The sequence below is a fragment of the Homarus americanus genome, unplaced genomic scaffold, assembly GCF_018991925.1.
Source record: "Homarus americanus isolate GMGI-L3 unplaced genomic scaffold, GMGI_Hamer_2.0 scaffold49667, whole genome shotgun sequence".
Taxonomy (NCBI): Eukaryota; Metazoa; Arthropoda; class Malacostraca; order Decapoda; family Nephropidae; genus Homarus; species Homarus americanus.
In genome coordinates, this window is record NW_024738608.1 from 1053249 (window position 1) to 1067877 (window position 14629).

Genomic DNA, 14629 nt, shown 5'->3' on the forward strand with positions numbered 1-14629 from the left:
AAAAGACATACAACAGCACCTCCTTACAGCCTCGCTTCCAATAACCTTACATGGAGATAAACACGTGTATTAATAAAAGGCACAGCATCCATTACATATGTGCTTCCTGTCATGTGAATCTCTCCTTGCAACCTTCATTATTGCACATCAAGAGGGCGATCATGCAACACAAGGGCGAGTGAGGAGGCACAGATGACGACGGATGATAAAGATGGGAGGAGGGCCAGAGGGCGAAGGAAAATGAGGATGATGATGATGATGAGGGAAATTGGCCACAAAGATAATGAGGATGTTGAGATCAATGGCGATAATGAAGGTGATAGGTACTGGGTGAGAGTGATGGTGATGATGATGATAACGCGTGCTTCTGGATATGAAGGTGAATGATTGTGAGGGTGATGATGATGTGTATGATGGTAGTAATGGTGATGTTGATGGTTATTATGATGGTAATGGTGATGACGATAATAGTTTGAAGAAGGATGATGAATGAGATGGTGGCGATGATAGTTATGATAATAATAGTGATGATGGCGCTGTCATTATTGAGGATGATAATGATGACAATAATGGTGAAGGTGACGGTGCTTTCACACTAGCGAAATATAAAGATGATGATGATGATGACGTTGTAAATAATAATAATGATATTAATAATGATGACAATGATATAATGATAATGCAGATCAATAACAGAAACAGATAATCGCTGAAAGAAGGATAATTAAGAGAGAGAAACAGACGACTAAAGTCAAACAGCGAAAGGGGAAAGAGGAAGAGGAAGCTGTTAAAGTAAAGAAGAGGAAGAAGAATGAGGAGAGAAGTGATGAAGACCTATAAATTAAATTCTTACGATTATTACAACCTATAGAAAGGGGAAATGGAAAATAGGAATGAAAGGGGAGGACAAGAGAATAAAGAAGAGGATAATAAAGGGGTGTGCACAATAGTAAAATTTAAGGAAAAGAGAGAGAGAGAGAGAGAGAGAGAGAGAGAGAGAGAGAGAGAGAGAGAGAGAGAGAGAGAGAGAGGAGAGAGAGAGAGAGAGAGAGAGAGAGAGAGAGAGAGAGAAGGATAATGGGAGAGGGAAACAATGTGAAGCGAGGGATGAGAGGAAGGAAGGGAGGATGGGAGGCAAGGAAAGGGGATAAGAGTCAAGGAAGGGGGATGGGATAGAAGGAAGGGGAATGGGAGGCAAAGAAGGGGTAAGGGGGGGGTAAGGGGCAGAACGGAAGCAAAGAGAGTTTAAAGGAAGAGGTGAGATAAAGAGGAAGAAAATGAAGTCAGATAAAGGAAAGACATAAGGGAAGACGAAAGGGGAAGGTAAAGGGAGAGGAAGGACAATGGAGGAAACTAAGGAAAATAAATGTAATGGCACAAGGAATGGGAGAGAAGGGAGGAGAGGGAAAATCGACGAAATGAGGGGCGAGAGGAATGGTTAGGTGAAGGGGAGATGAGGGGAGGGAAGAAAGGAACGGGAGATGGAGAAGTTAGGGTGGTGAGGGGAAGTGAGAGCAAGGAATAAAGGGTGTGGGAGGGGGAAGGAAGAAAGTGAGGTAGGTGAGACAAGTTAGGGTGGAAGGGGAGGTGAGGGTAAGGAACAAAAGGGAGAGGGGAAGGAGAGGGAACAAAGGAGAAAGGGGAAGGGAGGAAACAAAAGGAGAAGGGGAATGGGAGGTTAGAGGAGGGAGGTAAAAGGAAGGAGGGGCAAAATAGGGAAGGGGAAGTGAGGAGGGAACAAAGGGAGGGGGTACATGATGCTCCCCACACCAGTACTTCAACATCATTGCAGGAGGTTGACGTAGCAATTGGTATTATATCGATCGCGCAGTGTTGCAAGGGCTCACCTGGCGCTACTAAGATTGGGGAGGGGGGTGATGAAGAGGGTGGTGAAGAAGGGAGGGGTGACAAGAGGGAGGGGTGGGGTGAAGAAGGGAGGGTGATGAATGATGAAGGGGTGAGGGGGGTGGGTGAAGAGGGGAGGGGTGGTGAAGAGGGGAGGGGTGATGGAGGGGAGGGGTGGAGAAGAGGGGAGGGGTGGATGAAGAGGGGAGGGGGATGAAGAGGGGAGGGGTGGTGGAAGAAGGAGGGGTGATGGGGAGGGAGGGGAGGGGTGGTGAAGAGGGAGGGGTGGTGAAGAGGGGAGGGGTGATGGAGGAGGGGTGGATGAAGAGGGGAGGGGTTGATAAAGAGGGGAGGGGAGATGTGAAGAGGGAGGGATGGTGGAAGAAGGGAGGGGTGATGGGAGGAGGGGTGGTAAAGAGGGAGGGGCAAGAGGAGGAGGGATGATGAAGAGGAGGGTGATGAAGAGGGAGGGGTGATGAAGAGTGGAGGGGTGATGAGGAGGGAGGGGTGAAGAGTGGAGGGGTGATGAAGAGGGGAGGGGTGATGAAGAGGGGAGGGGTGAAGAAGGGAGGGGGGATAAAGAGGGAGGGGTGATGAAGAGGGAGGGGTGACAAGAGGGGAGGGGGTAGATGAGGAGGAGGGGTGATGAAGAGGGGAGGGGTGGTGGAAGAAGGGAGGTGATGAAGAGGGGAGGGGTGATGAAGAGGGGAGGGTGGGTGAAGAAGGAGGGGTGATGAAGAGGGGAGGGGGTGGGGGTGAAGAGGGGAGGGGTGATGAGGAGGAGGGGTGGTGAAGAGGGAGGGGTGATGAAGAGGAGGGGTGATGATGGGGTGGGGATAGGTGATGAGGACAGAAGGGTGAAGGGGAGAGGGAGGTGAGATGGGGTCAGGAGGGAAAGGGGTGATGGGAGGGGGTGACGGTGGAAGGAGGGATGAAGGAGAAGGGGGAATGGGGGGAATGGACGGTTGGGATGAAGGGGGATGGCCCAATTCAGCGCCGCCAATTCAGCGCCGCCGTTTCAGCGCCGCCGTTTCAGCGCCAGCCCAGTTCAGCGCCAGACTATTCAGCGCCGAGACCTTTCAGCGCCTGTGCGTTCCGTTCAACTCAGAAGCTATCTGTCTTTCATTAACGTGGTTAGGTTAGGTTAGGTTAGGTTAGGTTGGTCGTCCATACCGGAGAGGAACTGGGAGAAGACAACAATTGTTTCCCACAGAGATGTTGAACGGAACGCACAGGCGCTGAAAGGTCTCGGCGCTGAATAGTCTGGCGCTGAAATGGGCTGGCGCTGAAACGGCGGCGCTGAATTGGCGGCGCTGAATCGTACCCTACCCAGGGATGAATGGGGGTAAGGTAAGAAGGATATAGGTAACTGGGATAATTGGGACAAGTGACAAGGATAGAGTCAATAAAGGGAAGATGGAGAGGGATGGTAAGGGAGGGGGGAGTAGGGGATAAGTCTCTGAAGGGAGGGAGGATAGATAGTGGAGGGGATAGTGAGGGATAGTGTGGAGAGAGGGAGAATAGATAGTCCAACTGTATCCTGATGACGTTTGAGAATGTATTCGTTTCTTGATTGCGTTTATTCTCGTCCCCCATCAACACCTTCCAGACTGTGATTATTATATGAGAGAAATATGATGATGATGATGATGATGATGATGATGATGATGATGATGATGAGAGAGAGAGAGAGAGAGAGAGAGAGAGAGAGGAGGAGAGAGAGAGAGAGAGAGAGAGAGAGAGAGAGAGAGAGAGAGAGATTAAGACAAGAGGAAAGAGGCAGGTATAGGTAGGTAGGTAGGTGTTCCCTGCAACAAGCCAAGAGAGAACAATCCCTCACCTCGTTCGGCCTCTCATGTGCCACACAAAGTAATCTCGCCTCTGTGTGCCCGGGCCAGAGAGGCGAGAGTCAGGGGGCAAGAGTCGTGGTTCACTGAGACGCTGCTGGCGATATCTGGCCATCGTGCGACAAGATAAAGCCGCCATTGATACTGCATTAATCAAGATTGCTCTTATTAGAGTTTAACCTATTATCCAACGTCACCAGGACCATTTTTCGGCAGGTGTGAGCTAATTGGGTTGGAGGTAAAGGGAGATAAATATATCCTACTAAACCCCAGAGATTGCGTATGCGCAGTAATAGCGCTTATCTATAAATTTAATAATCCCGGACTGCGCAGCGGAGAATACTGGGTTATATACTAGTGGTGAGCGAGGGATCAGCAAGTGAGGGACAGCTGTTAATATTAATAAGCTTATTTCTCTTTCCCTCATCACTGTTATGGAAAAATAGAGTCAACTGTAAAGGGACACAGAGGTCAATGTGTCTCACATGAGGAGAAAAGGATTTAAACTTAGGATCCAGAGGTCATAAGCAGGATCCAATTCCGATCCTGAGACCGAATGGGATCTGATTCTGAGCTATCTCATTGGTCGACACGTTTCCTGCCGTTTATTGGATGGTTGTGGGGTTCTGAATACTCATTGGGTGAATGCGTTGTGGAGCTTTCATTGACCGTCCCGTAAAAAGCCAACCGATAGGATTTTCCCCGCCAGAACTGTACAAAAGACATAAAAGACCATTTCACACAAAAATAACTTCAACTTGCGAAATTATAATTGGTATCCTAACAGGGAAGCGAAATTCTGATGTAGAGAATTTTGTTGGGGAATGAATATCGTGTTATCGAGGCAAGTTAGTTCTTTTTTGGAAGTTTTAGAATCCCTGAATTTAGCTCCGACAAACTTTCAGGCGGAGATAAACAAATCAACAACAGTGGTAAAGGAAGTTGGCGATTTTCTTCAAGCGATAAGGAATATGTATATAGACGATAATAACAGCTTGTGATGCAAAGAAAATGAGAAAATGGTGATGATGATGATGGAAGAAGAAGAAGAAGAAGAAGAAGAAGAAGAAGAAGAAGAAGAAGTAATAAAAAAAGTTCCGAGCACAGAGAGACGATTCCTGGGAAGTCGAGACGAAAGCGAACTTGTTGGAATAAATGAAGAAATACTTGGCCAACTCCCCGCCTTGGTAAAATGCGTTGAGAGTATTGGCGCACGATTCTCGAGTTGAGGGCTGGACTTGAGAGAGACATTTTTACGAATTTGAAAAGACTAAATGGAAGTCTGTGAAAATCTTATTTTACCGTAGGATTAAATTGACTGGAACTAGAGAAATCAGAGCTTGGAATACAGGAGTGAGTATTTGCATGTTGAGACTTATTTTTAGCTTTGTAAGTCAGCTTTTGAGAAGATGACCATTCTTGGTGACTGACTCGCTGACTGACTGGCTAAGTGACTAAGAAAATATCCCTCCCTTATGCCTCCGGTCCACTTACATCACGTATTCTCTATTACACCCCCAACATATGAAAACTGCTTAATCAATCTTCTTAACCTGTATACCAAAAGAAAGATATCTCTGCATGTGGTGATGTGGTGATGTATATTTTAAGACACTGACAGTAAGCAGCTCTGATAGGAAGGTCTACCTCGAGGGTTACTGACCACATTGTAACGCTCCTGCACGCACACATGCAAGCACACACAGCCTCACGTTCATTCACCAACCACACACGAACACATCTTAAACTTCAGGTACACTTATTCTCTCCTCGGGTACAGTTAGCCACACCTAGGGTACAGTTACTTAAGGCAGCTGCATACACTTGATACACAGGAATAGGTCTCAACGGGTGTGGCGGCTGTTTTTTTACAGCTCTCGAGAAATTTATAAAAGGCCTTATCATTATCCAATTTACAGTATAACTTATTTCAAAGTAGAATAACCATTTCAGTTCAGTACTTTGCTTCACTATACCCTGTAGATTCAATTATATGCAAGTTGAATCTACGTAACTTTAACTTCATGTAGAGTTACAGCTTTTTACTTTAGATATGAATCTTCACATCAATTTGACGAAACTTTTAGTTCATTATTGAACGTTTTCACGTCGTATGTTAATGATTTCACATCGAAAAGCTTTGCTCTCAAATCTGAAAACTTTAACTTTCGATCCAACAAAAAAATCGCTTTGGAACCATAACCTTTCCTGTGAGACCTAAAAATGTTCACTTCATTTTCAAAAGATTTTACTTGATATCTCTCAAATTCCCGTTAAATCCAAAAACTTCCCTTTACTTAATAAAAAAAATCACTTTCAAAACCCAAAACTCTCACTTTATATCCAAAAGACTTCCCAACCAGAATCATTCCCTTCAAAATCTAAAAACTTTCCCAAACAAAAAAGTACAACCAACGTCCCCCCAACACAGCAAACAACTTTCTCCCCCGGTTTTTCTCGTGTTCTCTTTTCATCAGTGATGGTAACATAACGTTCAGCCGGACACATCCCCAGGGATATACCGCTGTACCAGAGGGCTTTACCACACCCACCATGACTCTCCCTCAACACACATCACCAAATTATTCTCTCTCTCTCTCTCTCTCTCTCTCTCTCTCTCTCTGTTCGTCTCTTTCTCTGTATCATTCTCTTTCTCTCTTTTCGTGTCTTGCAATGTTTCATTGTCTTTCTCTGACTCATTCTCCTTTCTCTCTCTCTCTCTCTCTGATTCATCGCTCTCTCTCCGTCTCTTAGTCTGTTTCTGTTTCTTATCTATCTATATCTTCTTATCTCTGTGTCTGTGACATGTTTCTTCTATCTCCCTCTTATTTGCCTGTCCCCCTTCCTCTCTCCCTCTCTCTTTATATTATATATTTTCTCTATCTCTCCCTACCTTTCTTCTCCCTCTCCCTGCCCCCTCTCCTCTCTCTCCCTGTCCCCTTCCCTATCTCCCTGCCCCCTCTCCTCTCTCTCTGCGCCCCTCCTCTCCTCTCCCTCTCTCTCCCCCTTCTCTCTCTCCTCCCCTCCCTCTTTCTATCACTCTCTCTCGTTCTCCCTGACTCCCCTCTCTCTCCAGGCAACCATGTGGTCGTTTTCCTTCGCAGTTTCTATACCAGACAAAAGATTTTTAGCGAAAGAATAAACATTTCTGGAGAATTGACGTGACGTTTATAGTGTGGTGGTCAAGCCCGAGTCAGTTATGAGGAGTAACAGTTAGTTATAGAGGAGGCACAGTCAGTTATAGAAGAGGAAAAGTCAGTTATAGAGGAGGAACAGTCAGTTATAGAGAAGGAACAGTCAGTTATAAAGAAGAAACAGTCAGTTATAGAGGATAAACAGTCAGTTATGGATGAGGAAGTCAGTTATAAAGCAGGAACAGTCAGTTATAGAGGAGGAACAGTCAATTATAGAGAAGGAACAGTCAGTTATAGAGAAGGAAAAGTCAGTTATAGAGAAGGAACAGTCAGTTATGGATGAGGAACAGTCAGTTATAAAGAAGGAACAGTCAGTTATAGAGAAGGAAACGTCAGTTATAGAGAAGGAACAGTCAGTTATAGATGAGGAACAGTCAGTTATGGATGAGGAAGTCAGTTATAAAGAAGGAACAGTCAGTTATAGATGAGGAACAGTCAGTTATAGAGAAGGAACAGTCAGTTATAGAGAAGGAAAAGTCAGTTATAGAGAAGGAACAGTCAGTTATGGATGAGGAACAGTCAGTTATAAAGAAGGAACAGTCAGTTATAGAGAAGGAAAAGTCAGTTATAGAGAAGGAACAGTCAGTTATAGAGGAGGAACAGTCAATTATAGAGAAGGAACATTCAGTTATAGATGAGGAACAGTCAGTTATAGAGAAGGAACAGTCAGTTATAGATGAGGAACAGTCAGTTATAGAGAAGGAAAAGTCAGTTATAAAGAAGGAACAGTCAGTTATAGAGGAGGAACAGTCAGTTATAGAGAAGGAACAGTCAGTTATAGAGAAGGAACAGTCAGTTATAGAGAAGGAACAGTCAGTTATAGAGAAGGAAAAGTCAGTTATAGAGAAGGAACAGTCAGTTAAGGATGAGGAACAGTCAGTTATAAAGAAGGAACAGTCAGTTATAGAGGAGGAACAGTCAGTTATAGAGAAGGAACAGTCAGTTATAAAGAAGGAACAGTCAGTTATAGAGAAGGAACAGTCAGTTATAAAGAAGGAACAGTCAGTTATGGAGAAGGAACAGTCAGTTATAGAGAAGGAAAAGTCAGTTATAGAGAAGGAACAGTCAGTTATGGATGAGGAACAGTCAGTTATAGAGGAGGAACAGTCAGTTATAAAGAATGAACAATCAGTTGTAGAGGAAAAACAGTCAGATATAAAGAAGGAACAGTCAGTTATTGAGCAGGAGCAATCAGTTGTAGAGGAGGAACAGTCAGATATAAAGAAGGAACAGTCAGTTATTGAGCAGGAGCAATCAGTTGTAGAGGAGGAACCCTTTCGCTATAGATAGACAGACAGACTGACAGACAGACAGACAGACAGACAAACAGAGAGAAAGAGAGAGAAAGAGAGAGAGATACAGACAGAGAGACAGCCAAGTCATTAACACCCTTGACCCGTGACAGTTGGAGAGACAATTTATGGTTTAAGAGGTAGTGAAAGACACAGCCGGAACAGAGTCATTACTGCCCCGATGTGTGTGTGTGTGTGTGTGTGTGTGTGTGTGTGTGTGTGTGTGTGTGTGTGTGTGTGTGTGTGTGTGTGTGTACAAAGTGTATGATGGAGCACCGGCCAGATCCTATAATAATTCCTTGATAATTTGAGCGATAAGGGAAATAAATCCTCCTTAGACAGATAGTAATCAGCGGCGATGGAGATTTATATATAGAGAAGTGAATAGCCCTCAAGCGTCACCCAAACATCAGATTATTGTATATTGTTACATGGTCTTCTAGGATGGCACTGTGTTGATACAGGTACCTAGTGATGGTATAGTTTCAGTAGGTGTCTAATGTGACAGTTTGAATGCCAATATCTCCAGACAGTTGGTAGTTTGTGCGGCGTTGATTATACACACCTGGCCAAATATACACCTGGAGGATGAACATACCTGACGTATTTCCTTCCAAGTACAGTGGTGGTGGTGTTGTTTGGTGGTAGTGGTTGGAGGTGTTGGTGGGTGTTGGTTGGTTCCATGGTTGGTTGGTGGTGGTGATTGGTGGATGTGGTTTGTGCAGGTGGAAATTGCTGGTGATGGTGACTAGTGGGTTAGTGAAGGTGGCTGGTGGTAGTGGTTGGTGCAGGTGGTTGGTGGTGGTGGTATATCAAAGACTGTGTGTGGTGGTGATGGTAGTGGTGGTGGTGGTGTTGGTGGTGGTGGTGGTAGTGGTGGTGGTGGTGTTGGTGGTGGTGGTAGTTTTGGCAATAATGATGGGGGCTTAACAGAGACTATGGTAGGAGTGGTGGGGATGACAGTTTAACAAAGGACTTGATAGTGGTGGAGGAGGTAACAGTGGTGTTAGTGGCAATGGTGGCAGTCGTGATAGTGACAGTGGTGATAGTGGCAGTGTTATAGTGACAGTGGTGATAGTGGCAGTGTTATAGTGACAGTGGTGATAGTAGCAGTGATAGTGGCACTAGTAGTGGTGGCAGTGGTGGTGGTGGCGCTACACACGTTATATTAAATGAAGATATTAATTATGTCCCCAATATACAGGGTGATGACGTGATAACACAGGTGTAGCCGGGTGGAGAAAGGAGAGGGGGAAGACGGAGGAGAGGACTAGAGGAGGAGGAAGGGGGCGGAGAGGAGGAAGAAGGAGAGGGGGGGGAGGGAAAGGCGAGGGCAAAGAGGTGGGAGGAGATGAGGAGGAGGAGGAGAGAGGGGGAGAAGGGTAAAAAGAGGAGAAATAGAGACCAGGAAGAAGGGGGAGAGGGGAAAGAGCATCAACATTAACAATAACAGCAATATAACAATAACAACAACATGTGGGATCCAAAAGTGTCAGGAGATTCAAATGAATAATAACACCCACTATGCAACACCTGACAGGTAAGAGGGTTGGTTAGAAAAAAATAATTAATAAAGCACAGGTGAAGGCAAGAGATAAAGACCAAGAAACAGGTAGATTGAGTATTTACATGAATTAGTAAGATCTTAGAAATGTCGTGTTAAATGATAGCTGAAGAATTAATGCGGGTCGTAGACATTATAATCGAATTAGACGGAAATCTAACAAAATGAACGAACCTCAAGATTCAACCTAATACGAACTGTGAACTGATGTAGAGTGTTGGGAACGTTTGTGGAGGTTAAGATTCAATTAACAATATGCAAAGTGAGGACACGAACATGCGTAGATATATTTCAGTTAGTTGTTTTATTCATTTCCTGTCACATTCTTGCATTTGTCTTGTATTATCACCATTCTCCTAAATGTTTATCCTCCCCTTCTTCTTTAAATGGTTTCTGTGCCCCTGGGATCAACTCCATACAGAGGTTTTGGAGAGAAGTGAAGGTGACACACAAACAAATTAGTAATCACAAAAAAAAAATACGTACACCAAACAACGACAACAACAAGTAAACAACAACAATAAATACACCCAAATTAGCAACACAAATAACAACGATAACTACAACAAGAACGAAAGGATGGAAGAAGAAAGTCGAGAATGTATATAAGAATAGAACAAAGGCCGAGGAATAAAAAGGAAAGAAGACGAAAAATTTAAGCGAAAAGAAGTATTAAGGAAAATTATGATAATTAAGTATGGGAAAGGGAATAATAAAAGAGGGTGAGGTGAGAGAGAGAAAGAGGAGAGGGAATAATGAGGGGGGATAGAGAGAAAGGAGAAGGGTTAATGAAGGAGGGCAAGGAGAAATATGAGAGGGCGTAATGAAGTAGGAGAGAGATGAGAGGGATAAGAAAGTCGCTTAGAGAGAGAGAGAGAGAGAGAGAGAGAGAGAGAGAGAGAGAGAGAGAGAGAGAGAGAGAGAGAGAGAACAATAATCAAAAGAGGGAAAGGGAGGGAGGGAGAGAAGAGAGTAGGGGATAATAAAAACGATGAGGGAGGGAGGGAGGTAGAGAGAGCAAGAGGAGGCGAGGAGAAGCGATTAAGGCGGGACTTTTCTACCAGGTCCAGCCCGCCATAACAACTTAATCACCCAGATTTTTGGGATGGTCCTCGGAAAAAGGTAATTGAGCCGTGCAAGCCAATACTGTTGATGATATAAACCATAATTCATAGCTGGTGTAGTTAATACCGTCTAAAGCGGCAGCTATTATGGGTTATTAGTCGATGAGTGTATTGATGTTACATACATACATACATACATACATACATACATACATACATACATACATACATACATACATACATACATACATACATACATACATACATACATACATACATACGTAAACTAGTAGATCAATAGATGCAAAACACACGCACAGTACATACGAGTATATACTATTATTTATACGAGGTACACACATCCGTACACAAATGGACATATATTATTATCCAACATTGACTACACCTCATCCACCTGGCACTATCCACATCTCCACTCGGCACTATCCACACCTCCACTCGGCACTATCCACACCTCCACCTGGCACTATCCACACCTACACCTGGTACTATCTACACCTCATCCACCGGGCACTATTCACACCTCATCCACCTGGCACTATCCACATCTCCACCTGGCACTATCCACACCTCCACTGCACCATCCACACCCACCTGGCACCATCACACCATCCACCGCACTATTCACACCATCCACCTGGCACCATCCACACCTCCACCACGGGCACTATCCACACCCACACCTGGCACCATCCACACCCACACTTCACACCTCATCCACCGGACACTATTCACACCTCCAACTGGCACCATCAACACCTCATTCACCTGGCACTATCCACACCTCCACCTGGTACTATCCACACCTCCACCTGGTACTATCTACACACTCATCCACCTGGCACCATCCACACCTCCACCCGGCACTATCCACACCCATCCACCTGGCACTATCCACACCCCATCCGGACACTATTCACCTCATCCACTGGCACCATCCACACCCACCTGGCACCATCCACACCTCATCCACCTGACACCATCCACACCTCATCCACCTGGCACTATCCACACCTCCACCTGTCCACACACCTCCCCACCCCACACCTCCACCCACCTGGCACTATCGACACCTCATCCACCTGACACTATCCACACCCCATCCACCTGGCACCATCCACACCTCCACCTGACACTATCCACACCTCATCCACCTGGCACTATCCACACCTCATCCACCTGGCACTATCCACACCTCATCCACCTGGTACTATCCACACCTCATCCACCTGGTACTATCCACACCTCATCCACCTGGCACTATCCACACCTCCAACTGGCACCATCCACACATCCAACCGACACTATCCACACCTCCACCTGGCACTATCCACATCTCCACCTGGCACTATCCACACCTCCACCTGGCACTATCCACACCTCCACCTGGCACTATCCACACCTCCACCTGGCACTATCCACACATAATACATCAAGTGAAGAGAAGGACTCGAGCCAGGAAGCCCCCAAAGGAATACAGCTCATTATATATACATAACAAAATCCTTCATAAAATTGGGACCAATATTCCTCATCCCTTCTTCCTTCCATCATCCTTGTCCCCAACGCCTCGTTCTTATTCTGTCTTATTCCTTTCCTCCCATCCACTCCTTTTCCCTTACATCTCCTTATTCCATTTCTTTTGCCCTCATTCCTCTCTCCCTCATTCCCTATCTCTTCCTTCCTTCCGTTTTTCTTCAATCATGCCTCTCCCTCTCCCCTGCATCCACCTTCCTTCACACTCCTCCCTTACAGTCTCCCTCTTCCCTTCTTCCCATTCAACCCTACATCCTCCATTTCCATCTCCCTCTCCTCTCCTTCTCCCTCACTTCTACATTCTCCCTTCCCATCTCCCTCTCTCTTCTTTCACACATCTACCGTTCTTCTCCCTCCCCCCATACCCCTCACTCCTACATCCTCCCCTTCCCTCCCCACCTCTCCCTCCCTCACCCATCTGTCGTTCTTCACCCTCAACCCTACATCCTCCCTTTCTTCACCCCAACTCCCTTCCCTCACCCATCTGCCGTTCTTCACCCTCAACCCTTCAACCTCCCTTCCTTCACCCCTCTCCCTTTCCCTTCCCTCACCAATCTCTCCCCTCCCTCACCCATCTGCCGTTCTTCACCCCTCTCCCTTTGGACTATTTCATATGCAATGCAATTAAGTTAATGCAGGGGCGGTTGTTGTCGCCACACACCGCACCCTCAGAGATGCCCACAGCCTCTCACCCTCCCAGATATCTTATAATTACTTAGACATTTGCTGAACCACCAGGTGAGCTCTCTTTTTTTTTATCTTTTACCTTAAGCAGTTCTTACCTGCCCTCGTTACCTTAATGAATGAGGGAACTGAGGATAAATTGGGTAACTGGTTTAGATTTGTTACTCAACCACAAATTTATATTTCTACCTTTGCTCTTTACCTCCAGTGTGTGAATTATCTACCCTTGTTACCTTAATGAATGAAGGAGAGGAAGGTAAATTGGATAAATGACTCAAACTTGTAACTCAACCACCAAATTCATATTTTTTTGTTTACCTTAAAGCCCCACGTTCACGATGTGACTTACCTATGCTCGTTACCTTAATGGTTAGGAATGAACAAAGTTAATTAGGTAAAATAACCTTCATACAAGATATCGCATGACCCAGGAAGGATATTGTCTTGTACCTTAGCGCTCTCTTTACCTGCCCTGTTACCTTAATTACTAGGTAGTTGATATTAATTTGGGAAACGTCATGCTCACGTACTTGTTCCCGCGCGACGTCTGGTGGACTACGAATGATGGCTTTAAGCTTTGGCTACCTGCCAGGGTCCAGTCCTTATTTTGTTTTTTGGCAAGAGATTTAATTATGTCAACCTAACTTAATCCACCAACCAAACCTAACTTAACCTAACGTAAACTAGCCTAACTTAAATATAATCTAAGTTAAAGTAATGATGTTAAATTAGTCTCGGATGGGTCCTGTTCACTGTGAGGAAAGACTTAGCCTCTGTATATAAGCGCTAACGACTAGAAGACGACCCTACAAAACGCGACAATACAAAATTCACATTAAAAACATCAAAACTTCCCCCCCCCCCCATAATCTGTAGTTTATAACACACGCTGAGGCTCAACACCACGCAAGCGCACTATAAACAAAACAACCTCGTATGTGTAAATCCCGTTTATTATTGTACACTAATCATGTATACTTGTCTCTGTAGGGGAAAAAAACACACCCCAGAGAATCGCACCCAAGTCTGTAGCCACCTTTATATTTTTTTTTTAATGCGTTCCTGCTCGACTGAATTATCTACCCTTGTTACCCTAATGACCGGGCAGGTGAGGTAGATTGGGTAAATGGCTAGATATCTAACTGGACCAGGTATGATACTTGTGTGCTTTTTTACCTCTCTCTCATCTCAAAGCTTCTCTTGCAGGGTGAGAATTTCCTATCCTTGTTATCTTAATGACAAAGGGATTAGAAACTAAATTGGGTAGCATCCTATTAATTTTCCTTGATCTGCAATACGAAGGTAAACCTCTACTTCATAGCCTGATGTAAGAGCCTTCGTATTCAAAGTGGTATCATTTGATAGTGAGCGCATTTGTGTATATCACTGTGTTTATGTAATCATAGCTTGTTATGGATTAATATTGTAATGTGTTCTTTAAATTATATACAATTGTAGATCTGATGTTCAATTTGTATTATGTTCATCCTCGCTGGTTACTAGTGATCCCATTTACAGCGGTGTGTGTGTGTGTGATTCTCTATACTTTCAGCCGGGTTATACAGCCTCTCCTATAATTATG

At 44.9% G+C, this 14629-nt stretch overlaps 1 protein-coding gene across 1 annotated transcript in view; it reads left to right on the top strand.

Moving 5' to 3' along the window:
* Window positions 1-240: 240 nt before the first annotated feature.
* LOC121874122 (golgin subfamily A member 6-like protein 22) overlaps window positions 241-14629 on the top strand; it is a 32241-nt gene continuing 17852 nt past the window's right edge. The window contains exons 1-7 of the mRNA XM_042378077.1: window positions 241-323; window positions 962-1095; window positions 4480-4496; window positions 4736-4786; window positions 6963-7049; window positions 7177-7278; window positions 7322-8146. Of these exons, the coding sequence (XP_042234011.1) occupies window positions 241-323; window positions 962-1095; window positions 4480-4496; window positions 4736-4786; window positions 6963-7049; window positions 7177-7278; window positions 7322-8146 (1299 nt within the window). The remainder of the gene's footprint in view (window positions 324-961; window positions 1096-4479; window positions 4497-4735; window positions 4787-6962; window positions 7050-7176; window positions 7279-7321; window positions 8147-14629) is intronic.